This window comes from Caretta caretta, chromosome 7, assembly GCF_965140235.1.
Source record: "Caretta caretta isolate rCarCar2 chromosome 7, rCarCar1.hap1, whole genome shotgun sequence".
NCBI lineage: Eukaryota > Metazoa > Chordata > Testudines > Cheloniidae > Caretta > Caretta caretta.
In genome coordinates, this window is record NC_134212.1 from 35,647,949 (window position 1) to 35,661,406 (window position 13,458).

The 13,458-nt window shown below is 40.4% G+C and overlaps 1 protein-coding gene across 6 annotated transcripts in view; it reads right to left on the bottom strand.

Annotated features, from left to right (window-relative positions):
- Nucleotides 1–712: 712 nt before the first annotated feature.
- The window catches only part of FBLN2 (fibulin 2), a 190,902-nt gene continuing 178,156 nt past the window's right edge, over nucleotides 713–13,458 (bottom strand). For 5 of the 6 annotated variants that reach the window (XM_048858461.2, XM_048858460.2, XM_048858464.2 and 2 more), the window contains 5 exons: nucleotides 13,082–13,207; nucleotides 10,217–10,333; nucleotides 7,907–8,035; nucleotides 4,063–4,186; nucleotides 713–2,697 (listed from right to left, as the gene is read on the bottom strand). In XM_048858461.2, the coding sequence (XP_048714418.1) occupies nucleotides 2,340–2,697; nucleotides 4,063–4,186; nucleotides 7,907–8,035; nucleotides 10,217–10,333; nucleotides 13,082–13,207 (854 nt within the window). In that variant the 3' untranslated portion in view covers nucleotides 713–2,339. The remainder of the gene's footprint in view (nucleotides 2,698–4,062; nucleotides 4,187–7,906; nucleotides 8,036–10,216; nucleotides 10,334–13,081; nucleotides 13,208–13,458) is intronic. The other variant, XM_075130531.1, reaches the window with a different exon arrangement.

Consider the following 13,458-nt stretch of genomic DNA (forward strand, 5'->3'; position numbering starts at 1 on the left):
GGTTGCTTGAGAAAAATTAAAATGTGAAGTTATCCAGCAGAGGCCTGTCCTTTTCTCTGATAGGTAGAGTATAATAGCCATTCTCTTTTATCTATAACATTTTTTTTTATATAAGAGCATGGAAAGTCTTTTCCAGAACTTTGTTCATCAATTACCTGTCCTAGAAAATGAAAAGCCAGTGTTTCAAACTGCCAGAGGCTTAACATAATGATTGACTGTTGTTGCTTTTAGTCAGCAGAAGTAACAAATCGCTTGTCCATTAATTCTCTGACAGGACAGACTGCTGGAGCTTGAATGGCATTTACACCCAATCAAATACTAATGCTGATGGAGAACGTTGGGTTTCAGTGATTCTTGATGTGCCCTACTGGGGCACGGAGAACTCTATCACCTCTTAGTGTGCAAGCTGCATAGTGAATCTGAAAGACTTTGGTACTCATTGCAGCATTGCCTCTTCATCTTGCCAGTCCTAGCACTGCAGATATGCATTTACTTGAAATGATAAATTGCGAAAACACATTGTTTCTGATTGGTACTTTACTGGTAAGTTCTTAAGACCATTAACTTTAGAAAACAGAACTCGTGTGGAGAAAAGATCACTTTTACAGAAAGGATTCTGACAGAAGAACAAGAATAAGTTTGATGTATGCAACCTATAGATATTCCAAGAATTTACAACTACAGAATAAAAATTAATTTTCTACAGTCAAGGTTAGGTACAAAAAGGTTTATATTTTATTATCTGGAAAAAGTCCAAATTTAAAAAATGACTTATTTTGAAATGGTAGAATTGACCATGGGATATAATGAATACAGTACATCTCCCCCTTTACCCATAGATAGTGTTTACATATTCTTAATCCACAGTACAAACAAGTTAATATTTTACAAAAAGAGGATAATCAAATGGTTGATTATTACTGTATAAAAAAACATAAGACTTGGTTTCTCTCTTATTTTATATACAATGAACACTGGTCAATATATGATCTACTGTAGGATAGAATGGATTATTAAGCTACAGTGCAGTAAATATTTATATATTGTAGTTATGATTTTCATTAAAAACATTTTGCAGAATAATTATAACTAGATCAAAGAATGCTCAGAAGATTACAGCACTGGAGCTTTTTAAAAAGATCATCTACAAAAAGAATTCTGACATTCACCTCTAAATTCTAACAAATACTTGGATTACACTACACATACCACACCTGGCCCTCAGCTTTGGGACCTCATCCAGTTTCCTATGAGACAAGAGGAAATCCACTTTGAAACTGAAGTTGTGCATGATAGAATGACAAATGGCGTAATACAAAACCTGCCAATTTAGCAGTTTCCTCTGCATCTTGAAGGTAGCATAACTGAGATAATTTTTTTGAAAAATAAAAGTCACTCCCCTTTTGTTTGGTTTATTTAAACTTTCAGTATATTAATCTAATTGCACATCCAGGCTTTTGAATGAGGTGTGGAAACTGATTACATGTTTCCTCTTTGGCATTTCTTTTAAGAATTATAACACATCTAATCTATAAGCAGAGATACTTGAATAGAATGGATTTGTACAGAGTTGAGTTCAAATGGTACAAGACAAATGCTACTAACTGCAGTGGGAGTTTGTAATTGGCAGTGCAAGACATTACACTAAGGCCCCAGTCCTGTAAATGCTTGGACACGTACTTAAATTTAAGTACGTGAATAGTCCCTTTAAAATCAAGCCTATGATTACAGTTTATGTTTGTTTGTTGTTGGGGCGGGTTTGTTTGTATATTTTCTGTATTTATTGTTATAGACAATATACTATGAAAGTTTGGGGAAAAATAAACCTTTTACATGAGGTGCACTGTCTGTACTTATATGGCCTTCATCACCATAGCATCTAGGTGCAGAGACACCTCAGTGAAATTTTTGGCTAAGCAAAACTTTAGGTTTGTGCAATGTGTGCTAAAGAGAAATTGCTGTTATTTTTCCCCCAATCAGTGGCACAAACCAAAGCCCCCAAGTGAACTGTTTTTCTTTCTAGTGCAGTGTCTTATAGATGTGACTAATCCAAAGGAATTCACTGGAGCGATTGTAAAAAAAAGTTCCAGTACACAACACATGTACTGCCTTTAAAATCTTTCCTTCACTTACGTACAGTCCAATTAACATCTAAAGAATTACACAAAAGACGAGTCAGTAAAAATTAAGTTAATTTACACAACCAATAAAATAGTTGGAAGCAATGATAGAAAAGTATTATAAAGGCTAGACACAGTAAATACCAGTTCCACCATAATAAGCTTTGGTAGAATACTAAAAGAGCATAGCACCAATAAATTCCAATGTCAATACATGCCTCAGTAAGCATGAGCTGTGATGAATATGTAAATTTTGGCAAGAAAAGTTGTGTATGTTCCTTGACGCCATAATTTCATTTCAACATCTAACAAAAAGTCTTTAGGCTCCTTCACTTGTCGCTGAAGATAGACAATGCCTGTATAGGAGTTAAGCTTTCTAGTGCTGAAGTAGTTTTCTTCATTTCCTTTGTTGATGGTAAGTATTATGTTGTCTCCAGCATAGGCCGGTGAAGGTCCAATACGGAAAATATGAGCTGGGACTACGATGTTGGTTTGGAAGTTGAGCTGATAGTAAGTAATTCGCACAGGGGTGTTTTGGCAATCCACATAATTAAAGCAATTGTTGCGTTCACACCTCCTGAGAGAGTAAAAACAAGAAATGGTTAGTATTACAGTAACCGTGAGTTAGAAGATGTACATTTTAGGCATTTGTAAAGACACAAGAAGCCTTTGGCATGTGTTAGACAGAAATGCAGCAGAACCCAAAGCTTCAACTGTGTAATTAACAGCTGCTTGTTCTGCTTTTACAGCCCCCATAAAACATTTGTAAATGATGTAATTGTCAGAGTACAACAGCATATCAGAAACATCTTCCACCCAGAGAGTCCTGTTTGGAAGCTCCACAATGGCATACAGAGAAAGCTAGACAAAAGTCTTACTGTGTGCAGCCTAATGCTTGGAAGAGGAATCTGTGAATCATCAAAGTGCAAGACTGGGATTGTGTTTTATGAAATCCAAAACAGTCGCACTTACAATTATACTCTAACTCTTACCAAGTGCCTGTACTAGCCAAACTGCCCAATCCTAGCTTTTAAAGAAAACAATAAACTATGTTTAAGGCATAAGTGATAGGGATTTTCATTTTGGAAAGGAGAAGAGCATCCTCTGTGATTCCTCCATAGCTCTTGTATTTCCTTCCCAGCTATTCTCCAAGGCCACCCAACACAGCCATCCTCTTTGATTGTGAAGGTTTGGACGTGGCTGCTTTCTGGGCACAGAGGCACCATTCCGCATGCAGTGCAAACGAATGCAGGGACTGCTAGGGCACTGCCCCACTAAGGGGAATGAGACAACACAATCAGAACAAAACAGGTGTTCCTTCATTCCAGTTCTGCGTGTGACTCACAGCTTCCACTCTCATGGGATAGTTCCTCCATGTGATCGATCCTTGGGGGGCAGTTGCTCCAGTGCCCCAGTGACCATATGCATGAGAGCGGAAACGGAAATTCCCGTTCCACAGTAAACTCCAAAATACATATGTATATATATAAATATATAAAAGAAGGTTCTGAAGTGGAGCAAAACCCAATTTTGAAATGTTCCCAAGGCTCCTTGAGTTGCCTAAGGCCCTGACAGCCCACCAGGTGAAGTGCTGGGCAGCCTGGGGACTCAGGGGTCTCATAACTTCCAGACTGTTGATGAACTGGGAGTCCTGACTCCAAGCCGGGGACCCTGGAAGCCCTCTGCTAGGCTGCTCATGCCAGTTCTGTGGGAGAAAGCAGCATTTTCCAACAGAAAAAGGTCCTCTTCGACAATCTCCAACCAGCCCTAATGTGAATATTGAAGCACAGAGCTCTAAAACAGCAGCAGCAGGAGTTCACTGGACAGCCCAGAAACCACAGCAGGGTAGCAAGGAGCACTTTACAAATACCATAAGATTAAAACAGTCTGAAAATAATGAGCAGCCAAAGGGAGTTTGTTACGATAATCAGTGAGGACTTACATGTCAGATACTTTTCTGTAGTTCTGAGGGCACTCAAACAACAGGCATCGGTAGCTGCCCTGGATGTTGTAGCAAGACTCTGCAGCTGAGCAATTGTGGGTTCCTATTGCGCATTCATCAATATCTGACAATGGAAAAATGGGGAAAATATGCAGTACATCTACAAATTGCTATGTGCAATCATGAGATATGAACCTAAACAGATGTACGTGTGTGATATATACAAAAAGAGAGGCAGACCTCTGCTTTTGGATCTGAAGGGAAAAGGCTCGCATCCTGACTCTCTGTGGCTGGGAGTTTGCCTACCAATAGTGACTATTGCCTGCAGGCCTGGATTGTTACAAACACAATGTCAACATGCAGGACTTGAAATCCAGATCCAAATTTTGTAGGTCAAGTTCATCTCTAGTACATATATCCAGATATGTAGCTCTCAGGGTCTTGGAATGGTAGAATAAAGTATGTTCATTTAGGTTATGTTAAAATTCCAGGGCATATTAAAACAAGTTGTGAAAAAAACTGGTTTACCTCCTTCTTGGTATGATCATTTATTATTAGTTAAAAGCTGACACATGCTAGGCACTGTACAAGAAACAGGGAAGACAAGAGTTCCTGATCTAAGGAGCTTGAAATCTTTCCCTTGTTATCATTTGACTGCCACGTCTCCCACTGAGGTGACTTGGCAGACTCCAATCATCCTGCCAAGATGCGCCTGCCACTGCTGAACATTTTGCAAATATTTTCACATCTTTTGAGATGCTAAATTCTGCTGCTCTTACTCCACAGCAAGCAAATCTAATGGAGCCCAGGATTGTTTTAACTTCCAGTGGGGAATAAGCAGTGGAAAGAAATGAACTCTTGAAACCAAAGATCCTACTATCATATCACTGCTCTTCGTAATCAAACAAAACATTCAAAGGTCAAAATTGAAAGACAATGATTTAGGCAGAACTACTTCTGAGTTGCTTGGTCATCTCTGGTGTTCACGAGGTGCCAGCAGATCCATGATATGAACAATACAGTGAATCAGAATTATTTTAGTCTGCTTCCTCGCTGTCACTAGCAATAATCTCATAGGACATAACCAGCTGGTATTTACAACAAGCAGGCCCTTCTCATTGATTTTTTACAGGGTCAGAAAGGTAGATTATATGTTAACGTACAACTCTTTGAAGAGCTCCCTACATGGTTATTTTGAATATGGGAACTTCATGAACAACAGTTTAAAACAATACGATTTGATTCTAAGTATTTAATCTCAAAAAATGTCCTCTACTAACGACAAAAATTGCAGAAAGCAACACAGAATTCGAAGGAAAGATGATTCAAGTCATTGGGCAGAAACACAGCTACTTGAATAATAAAAGTGCATAGTACTAAACCATGGTCCTAAAAATGCTGAAAACCAGATGCAATCACAGGGATCCAAGGTGAGCAGAAAAGATTGGCAGACATCTTGCAGTCACATTGTGTTTTCTCAAATGTCTAGACAACACAAGGAGCTTTTAAAATGAAATAAATGTTAACAGACAAACCACGCGGACAGTGTAGTGTTCTGCGATTCTGCCAACTGTCATAGAGGAGACTCTTAAAGGAAAACCACAGCCATCCCCCCCTAGAAATGAGACTTGATCTTGCAGGCAGCACTGACTGGTCTAAAAGCCCAGCAAAAATATATATCATATGAAATAAAAGTGAATTAAAGTAAATTAGGCCCCTCATAAATTCTCAGAACTGGCCCCAGGTGAAAAGGGAAATTTTTTCTATATTGTAGCCAATGTCATGAAAGGCTCACTTCACCAGTTTGGCTCTAGCATGAAATCTGCAGAGCTTTTTAAAAACGTTCTATAACTTGAGGGGCCACCTACAACTACTCTGTTTGAATTCACGGTGCAACGAAAATGTCAGCAAAGAAATGAGATACTTTAGTGGCTTTCAGTGTAAGGATACAGCAGATGAGGAACACTCAGGCCCAGATCCTCAGCTGGTGTAAACTGACCTAACTTAATTGGATTCAGGCTGATTTACACCAACAGAAGACTTGGCCCTGAATTTAGACTGTTCTAGAAAGAAATGCATAAGACCATCTTTTCAAAGAGGCCTCTATATATGAGCCTGGAAAATTCTGTGTGTACCCACTTGGCATTGCTCAGAAATCTGCATTTGTTCATGCAAACATCATGTGTGCATCTGTGCAAGAAAACAAGCACCTAGTCACCCAGTTACTTCTGCTGCATGGTTAAGTGCCAGTTTACACACACAAAATACATGGTTGCCGCTACACATGTATTTTTTGCAATTATCAATGCAGATATGCAGTTGTACAGCTGCAAATAAAGAGAGTACATTTTTTGCAGAACCTTTAAAAATTTGCCTCACAAGTATCACTATACAGTTCACTCAGTGGGGTAAATCCACACAATGCTGGGCTCCCTCTGTGAGGTTTAAGATGGCAAGCAATGCACTTGAAAAGAGGGTGAAAACTGCAAGTGTATCTCCCTGGACAGTGTGTGCTAGGCATCCCCCTCTATGCCTGAGCCACAGAGGATATGGGTCTCTTAGAGAGCTCTGAGCTACGGAGAGCCTGGCTAGTCAGCTCAGCAGTAGTGACTCAAACTATTAAGTCTGAAGTAACCTGCTTCAAATTCCAGCCTTCACAAAGATAGCAGCTGTCATACAAGCAACATCGGGTCATGATGTCAGCACATAACAGAAATGGAGAGAGGATCGTTAAAGCTACTGTAGGTGGGCAAAATAAATGTTTCCTCTGACTTCCATGCAAGAGGCATAACACTGAGAGCCTGATTCTGAGGTCATTCATGTTTTTACACATGCTAACTCCACTGAAGTCAGAGGAGTTACTCCTGAGTTTTACTGTTAAGAAGAATCAGAGCCCAAGAGTTGAGTTGTGCAACTAAAAAGTCTGAAAAAAGAAAAGGAGTACTTGTGGCACCTTAGAGACTAACGAATTTATTTGAGCACAAGCTTTCGTGAGCATTCCGATGAAGTGAGCTGTAGCTCACGAAAGCTTATGCTCAAATACATTTGTTAGTCTCTAAGGTGCCACAAGTACTCCTTTTCTTTTTGCGAATGCAGACTAACACGGCTGCTATTCTGAAACCTAAAAAGTCTGAAGATGCCCAGAAAAAGTAGGAGCAGAGTAAATGCCTGATAGCTAGTGAAACTGACCACACTAATGCATATAGGGTGATAGGTTATCAGCTCTTCAAACATCATTACATGACAAGTGCATCTTTTCAAAATGGAGGATTTTAACTTCAAACATGTACAGCTGTACAGCAGATGAAAACATTAGCCATCTTAAACACATTTCTGTGATTTTATGGGAGTAGTTAGTCCAGTGTGGTTTATTCCTTACTGTTTACTTAGGCCAACATTTTCAAACTTGTATGCCTTGAAATTAGGCACTTAAATCCATATTTAGTCTCCTGAATTTGGTCTCCTAATTTTCAGGAGTGTTGAGCTCCCACAACTTCCACTGAAATTAGAGATTTGAGGGTTCATAACCTCTGAAAATCAGCCCATGTACTTAGGTGATGAAATATGGGTTTATCCCACACGTATAACTTTAGGTACACAAGTGAAAGTTTACCTTAATTTGTATAATACAGTGGTTTCCATTACATAATTATTTCTTACTCCAAATATAGCGCAAAAACTGACACCTCTGATAGGGATATGTGGCGACTATTGCCACGTGTTGACGTTTTTACGGTGATCGTTGTATAAAATAGAGGTTTGAATGGATAACCCTAGAGTTCTAGATTGTGTCCAGAACTGACATCAAGATACAATCTTTCCAGTCCCTTAATCTTATTCTCACCTCGACATGTTCTTCCATTTGCTGCCATAGTATATCCCTGCTCAGGACAAGCACATTGGTAACTACCAGGAACATTCACACAGCGGAAAGTGCAAAGAATACCCGCACTTTGTGTGCACTCATCAATATCTGGAATTAAATTATTACAAAAGCATTAGAGAAGAGACAGATACAAATGAAGAGAAAATGGAACACAAGGAAATTCCGATGGCTCTGACACAGGTGATGTCAGATGCAAACACTCATCTAATTTATAATAGGTTTTACTTAACAAGAGCCCAACTCTGAAAGTCTGACTTTGCTGTAGGGCCGTTCATGGTGTTTTATGAAGTGTTCAGTACAAAGCTCCCCCCTTGCTCTCCTCTTACATGTTTGAATATTACTATCTGACAACTTAAAAGTAATGCAGAGCGGCAATAAACCAAGCATATGTCTGGGTTTATACTCTCCTGTAGCTTTCCAAATTCAGAATTCCTCTAGAACTTTTAGGGGAGCTTTCTCAGATATTAACGGAAGGAATCAGGTGTTTGACTCCTTCATAAACAAACAGAGATTCTCTCCCAAGTATTTGTCAGGTGTCTGTTAAACAGGTGCTAAAAAAGCAAACAAAACCCAAAGGCTCAGATCCTTCATCCCCTCAGACAGCAGAAAGCCAGCCAGAAAGCTGTCCTATAGGCTGCAGCTGGAAACTGCCCAGACATCACCTGCTCTTGACTTCTGGTGCAGTTTGGTGTCAGAGCAAGCTGGGGGAATGACCAAAATATGATGCACTCTGGTGAGATACAATAGCATAACAGCTCCAAGGGGACCAATACAGCCAGTGGAAGTCAGAGCAGACTTTAAGCTCAGCTATGGTACTGCAGAAGTTTTAGGTCAGTGGTTCTCAACCAGGGGTACATGTACCCCTGGGGGTACTCAGAGGTCTTCCAGGGGGTACTCAACTCATCTAGATCAGTGTTTCTGAACTTGGAGTTTCAGCTCCTAAGGGAGGTGTCACAGGACAGGTTTAGGGGGCCCGTGATCTGTCCATGACTTTTACCAAAAATACCCCTGACTAAATCTCTACTTCTGGGGCCCCTGCTCCAGTGTGGGGGTTGACTGCCCGCAGGCTGCGGCTCCCAGAGACTGCTCTGTGAACAGCCTCTGGGTGCCCCGGGCCGCTGCTGTTCAGGAGGACCCCAGGGCATCCCCAGGACCGCTGCTTGGGCACTCCCCAGAGCCAGCCACTGTTCTGGCGGTCCCCGGAGCTAGCTGTCCTGGGCTGCCCGAGCAGTGGCCCGTGCAGCTGGCTCCGGGGCGGCTCCCAGGACTGCTGCTTGGGCGCTCCCTGGGGCTGTCCCCAGGACCACTGCTCAGGCGGTCCACAGGAACAACTGCTAAGATGGCCTTGAAGTCAGCCATGCCAGCCGCTGTGGAAGTCATGGAGGTCGTGGAAAGTCACGGAATCACGGAGTCACATCTGCAACCTCCGTGAAAGAATCACAGCCTTAGTTATAAGTACAGGGACGGCATTAGGGGGTGGCAAGCAGGGCAACCGAGTTTCATGCCACAAGGGGCCCCACGAAGCTAAGTTACATGCCTCAGTCCCGCTGCTGAGGCTCGGGCTTCAGACAAGACTTGCAAGTGAAAAACAGGCTCAGATCTCACGCTGAAATGTAAGTATACAATATTTATATTCTAATCCACTTATTTTATAATTATATGGTAAAAATGAGAACACAATCAATTTTTCGGTAATAGTGTGCTGTGACACTTCTGTATTTTTATGTCTGATTTTCAAAGCAAGTAGTTTTTAAGTGAAGTGAAACTTGGGGGTACGCAAGACAAATCAGACTCCTGAAAGAGGTACAGTAGTCTGGAAAGGTCGAGAACCACTGTTTACAGAGTTTCAGAAAAACAGTCTGATTAAAACCTCCTACTTGTCTTACTTGCTCAGACTTCAGTCTCTTGCCACTGTGAGGCAATAATCTCACTAGTTGTTCAGTCACGCATAGGTTCCTCCAGCAAAGCTAGGCTATACATCCTGGCCCCTGTGAAGTCTGATTTGTATTGCTCTGGTGGAGCAAAGCAGACTTAAATCTGATCTAAGTGGGCAGCTGAGATTTCCCTTTGCACAGGAATTCTCCAATAGCATACATACATTGTTTCTGGCCTTATGCCATCCCTTTTTCACAGCCCCCCAGTGCACATGCCCAATTGCCAGCGGCTGGAACAACCCTTTGTGGCCACTGCAGCAGGGCATAAATTTCAGAGCCTTAGACACTCCCTGCAACGTGCAAAAAGTACAAACGACATGAACAGCATCCATACCTTTACAAGAATGGCCATCTTCTGCTAGCTGGTACCCTTGCCTGCAGTAACACTGGTAGGAACCATAGACATTGGCACACTCCTGACTGCAAGGAGTGCTGTCACATTCATTCACATCTGTATCCAAAAATAAACAAAGGTATTGCTACACTGGAGAAGAACAGTATCTACTAGAGTTTCCTGCCTCTGACAGCAGCTAGAACCAGATTCTTCAGGAGAACATGCACAATTATGGCATAATCTGCTCACAGGAGAAATTTTTGTCTAGCCCTCTTTGCTAGTGATTGGCTTATGGCCTGATGCACGAAGAACTATAGCCCTTCCATAATAATAAATATAATTAATATATTAGAGTTGGTGAAAAATGCCAATTCGTTTCTGCAAAATAAATGAATAAAAATATTTCAAAGAAATGAAACAATTTTCAATGATTTGTCATTGCATAATTCTTTGTTTTAATCCATTTTGATTTTGATTAAAATCTAAACAAAAGGAGTTAAGTTTTCATTTCTTTTGGTTTTTTTCCTTCTCCTTTTATTCCCCCCTTTCTCCTCTGGAAAAGAGGCATATAGGAAAAGAAATGGGGAGAGGGAGGAGATCAGAAAATGGAAACTAAATCCTTTCTATTTTGATTCAATTTGAAATTTTTTGTTTTGATGAAAATTTGGAAAGTTTCAAATGATCCAGAAAATGTTGGAAGAAAATTTTAATTTTTTTGAAAAGCCATTTTACATTGAAGAAAAACCTTTTCATTGAAGAATTTCAACTAGTTCAAATGTCGATTCTATCTCCTATAACCGGCTGTTCACATCCACTTGAATAACTCAGAAAGAGAAAATGAACAGCAATATGCCAAGTGGAGTGGGGAGAAATTTTTCAGGTGAATTTTTTTTTTTTAAACCAAAGCAGATTTGGGTCAACCAAAACATTTAGCAAATTTGGGTCAAATTCACTGAATTGTTTAATCTGAAACCGAGAAATCACAAAAGTTGTGAAAAAAATCAAAACATTTCATTCTGATGTTTTCAGAATGAAGCATTTCAATTTTTCTATTTGAAATGGCTTTTCATTTTGAATTCTGCTTCTATGTTATTTTTTAAAAGTTAAAAACCCTGAAAAGAAAACGAAACATTTAATTTTGTCTCTGTAGCAAAGGATAAAATATATCAGGTATACTTAGGATATAGAGGTGAAATATAAGTATTAATTAACGTTGTAATATGGGGCTTACAAGACTTAGGCCTGTAAGATATTTTGCTTAGCCCAAACAGGGCCTCACATCAACTAGTTGACTGATGAATAACCTTGTATGGGGAATTGTGCTAAGTGCTGATATTTGGGGAAAAGTGTATTGTAATGTATCCGCTAACAGTGTAACATGCCAGTTAAAGCTGGTTGTAACATTTTTGGGATTTTTGCAGACATGGGGTGACAGCAATGTGCTATTCACAAGTTGTTATGGTGGTTGAGGGACATAAATATTAATGAGTATAAGGGGAAAGTTAGCCTACGAAAAATGGGGCACCCCAGATTTAGTGGGGAGTGGAAGTACAGATAAGGAAAACAGGGTTAAAATACGTATAAACGCCAGTGGGTGTCAGTATAACACATTATAAAAGTTGTGTCCCAGCCTGCATGCCTTGCAAGTCGTCTAGATGACACCCACTGGTGAAGAGGGTGATGATGAGCAGGAGGAAGATGATTACTGACACTCCGGGGTTCCCCAGCAGGAGATGTGAGTGATGCCAGTCACAGGGCTAAACACTTTGTACTCTCTTTCTATCTACAGCTGTATTTCAGTGGCTGTGGGATTAGTTATCTGCTAAGTGGATTTGTGATAAATAGCAGTTTCTTGTGTGCTCCCTGGGTCCCCCATTCCAATAACATTGATAATAATCTTCCTGAGGCTGTAGCCACTCAGGGGGCTGAACTTTTATCGGCCACTGTGTCTACAAAATGAATCAATAATCAACACATCGATCCATCAGTTAGACACTACAAGTCAAACAAAATATTTAGTTTGACCTGAAGATAGTTTGGTTTTGTTTTTACTTTTTCAGTTTGATAGAAAAATTTTATTTCGCATTGACCTGCAACATTTTTTGCAGTTCAGTCACTGAACTGGGAAAAAAAAAATCAATTATTTGCACAACTCTAACCGAAAAGATTAGCTCTAGAAACAGAATGTGTCAAGCTCATGCACAACTACTGGAGAGGCTCACTCAGTCTAGAAGAGCTCCTCAGAATGCATCAGAACCCTGATGTTCCTGGTCTCTTGTGCTGCTACGTGTTCCCAGATCATAATCTGAAAGTTACTAAAACTACCTGAAACAGTAGGAAAACCTGCTACTGGGCGGAGAGGAAGCACAGCTGCTAAACAACAAAGACAGATTCACAACTGCAAGTCAGTTTACTTCTTTACCTGCAAATATTGTAACCACAAAGGTGAGGGGAAAACTATGAAAGAAGTTGACAGGGAGGGGGAAAGACAAGAGAGAAAAAGTCCAAAGGCACAAGAAAGAGGCACCCTGTGTTGTCACCTTATAATGGCTTTTCAGCATTTCATTCTTGTTTAGTAGAAATGACCTGCCTTACCTACCACCCCTGGTGATAGAAAGTAGGGGATGTAATGATGCCGGAGAAGCTTTACATACATATTGCAACTTTAATAAACACCTTAACCACATTGCAGTTTGAGAGCCATTCTAAGGATGCTCGGAATGTGAAATTTTAGTGTTTGCATAGCCTCAGAGCATGCGTGAATCATGGGTTCTTGTATCAAATGCCACCCAAACCTCCTCCCCTAAAGTCCTTCTTCTTCCAGTGCAAACTTTGTCTTAAAAGGAAAGGAAAGCAGTCCAGTACCTTCACAGTGCTTCCCATCGTAGGCCAAGCGGAAACCAGATGAACAAGAGCAATGGTAAGACCCAGGAGTGTTCTCACAGGTGTGCTGACACAGTCGTCCTGGGTAATTCCAGCACTCATTTATATCTGTCAGCAAAACAAGCAAACAATGGGAAAACACAGGATTCGAGAGAGACATGGGAGGATATTTTAAAGATGTCAGAGATCGATCTCTACAGCGTGAAATGCTGCAACCTTGGTTTTCTACATTGTCTGGCTTTGTACTCTAAGTGGCATACAGTGATGATAACATATAAAAACCTTTATCCCCGTGCATTCCCCAGAACACTGAAGATTTTCAGAAAGATACATTTCTGCAGCAGAAGATATTTAACCCA